We start from the raw sequence: 1,671 nt of genomic DNA, 5'->3' as shown, positions 1-1,671 counted from the left end.
CTATGACCGTCGCAGGCCCGGGCGCGACGTTATGACGTCACGCCCCGGGTTCCCGGAAATGAACGAAGCCGCGATGGAGATCCGTGACATTTTTTTTTTTCTCCTGATCTCATGTTTTCCAGCCTGGAGGAGAGATGTGGGGGTCTTATTGACCTCACATCTCTCCATAAAGAGGACCTGTCACATAGATTCCTATTATTCCTGCTAAAAAAAAAAATATATATATATATATATAATGTTTGGGGGTTCTGAGTAATTTTCTAGCAAAAAAAAAATTATGATTTTTTTATATGAAGGAGAGGAGTGCCAGAATAGGCCCATAGGCCCGGTATTGAAGTGGTTAAAGTGTATTTTTTTTTTTTAATAAATTGCACTTGCAAATGCGCAAATACCGTGTGACATAAAAAATTGCAATGATCGACATTTTATTCTCTAAGGTCTTTGCTAAATAAATATATAAAAATGTTTGGGGGTTATAAGTAATTTTTAATCAATAAAAATGGATCTAAACTTGTAAACAAAAAGTGCCATAAAAAAAAACAGGTCTGTATAAGTGGGAAACTGTTGCAAACTTCCTGCTGGAAGTGAATTGACACATTTTGTAATGCAGTACCGCATGTCCGCCAGCAGAGGGCGCACCGACGTAAAAAAAAAAAAAAAGCCGCGTCACGTGATAAGGACGTTCACGTGACCACGCGTGGAGCCCCGCCCTCCAGTCATGGCGCGGCCGCAGCTTCTCTCCGTCCTGAGCCGTCCCTGGGTCCGCAGGCTGAGCGGCAGCTGCTGCCCGCTGAGGGAGCACCGGGGGCTGCTGCGTATCCGGGGCCCGAACACCCCGGCCTTCCTGCAGGGGCTTGTCACCAACGACATGGAGCGGCTGCGGGAGGGCGCCGTGTACGCTCACCTACTCAACCTGCAGGGGCGGAGTATGTTCGACGTCATCCTCTACAGGTAACGTAAAGCGTGGGCACGCCGAGCTGCGGCGGCCATCTTTGCTTCTGGCAATGGTGCCAGTTTGTCAAACTTTGTTGGTGTGATTGTGGGCTCTTGTGGTGATGATGTGTTCAGTGATGAAGTCTGTATATTTACTAACACCTATTGCCGTTTATATTCGGGGTGTAGAATTGTATGAGTGTAATCCTCAGATATACAAGCTCCTATGGCAGTTCTGGCTGTGGTGGTGCTGCCCAGACAATGGTGACATCACACTCCTTCCAACAAGATCCCGGGGTTCTGCCAAAAGCTGTTCCCCCATCGGATGGTGTCCGCCCCGCACTGAGCGGTACGGAGGAGACGGAGACTCCGAGAGTCTCCAAAGATGAGTCCAGGTTGAAGCCCCACCATCCGAGTGGACATACTGTTGCTCATAGTAACAGGGCCCCTCGTGGCTTCGCTTCGCTCGCCACGCTTCGGGCACGGCCTCGCTTCACTCCGCAATTTTTTATTCTAACTCCATGTCCACTTGGATGGTGGGGCTTCAACCTGGACTCAGCGCACGCCGTGCATCTTCTGAGACTTTCGGCGTCTCCTTGTCCTCCGTACGGCGCAAGCGCCACACAGGGCGGACACTATCCGATGGGGGACAGAAAACTGAGGCTCCTGATAGGGTGTAGGGGGTCAGGAGCGTGTAATGTACAGGGTGTAGGGGGTCAGGTGTATGTGTGTGTATGT

At 50.0% G+C, this 1,671-nt stretch overlaps 1 protein-coding gene across 1 annotated transcript in view; it reads left to right on the top strand.

Annotated features, from left to right (window-relative positions):
• Nucleotides 1-687: 687 nt before the first annotated feature.
• The window catches only part of IBA57 (iron-sulfur cluster assembly factor IBA57), a 30,860-nt gene continuing 29,876 nt past the window's right edge, over nucleotides 688-1,671 (top strand). The window contains exon 1 of the mRNA XM_077490635.1: nucleotides 688-951. Coding sequence (XP_077346761.1) covers nucleotides 719-951 — 233 coding nt within the window. The 5' untranslated portion in view covers nucleotides 688-718. The remainder of the gene's footprint in view (nucleotides 952-1,671) is intronic.

Source organism: Lithobates pipiens, unplaced genomic scaffold (genome assembly GCF_037356315.1).
Source record: "Lithobates pipiens isolate NorthernLeopardFrog02 unplaced genomic scaffold, aLitPip1_a1.2 Scaffold_19, whole genome shotgun sequence".
NCBI lineage: Eukaryota > Metazoa > Chordata > Amphibia > Anura > Ranidae > Lithobates > Lithobates pipiens.
Note: the sequence above shows the minus strand (reverse complement) of the source record. Positions and strands in the feature narration are given on the sequence as shown.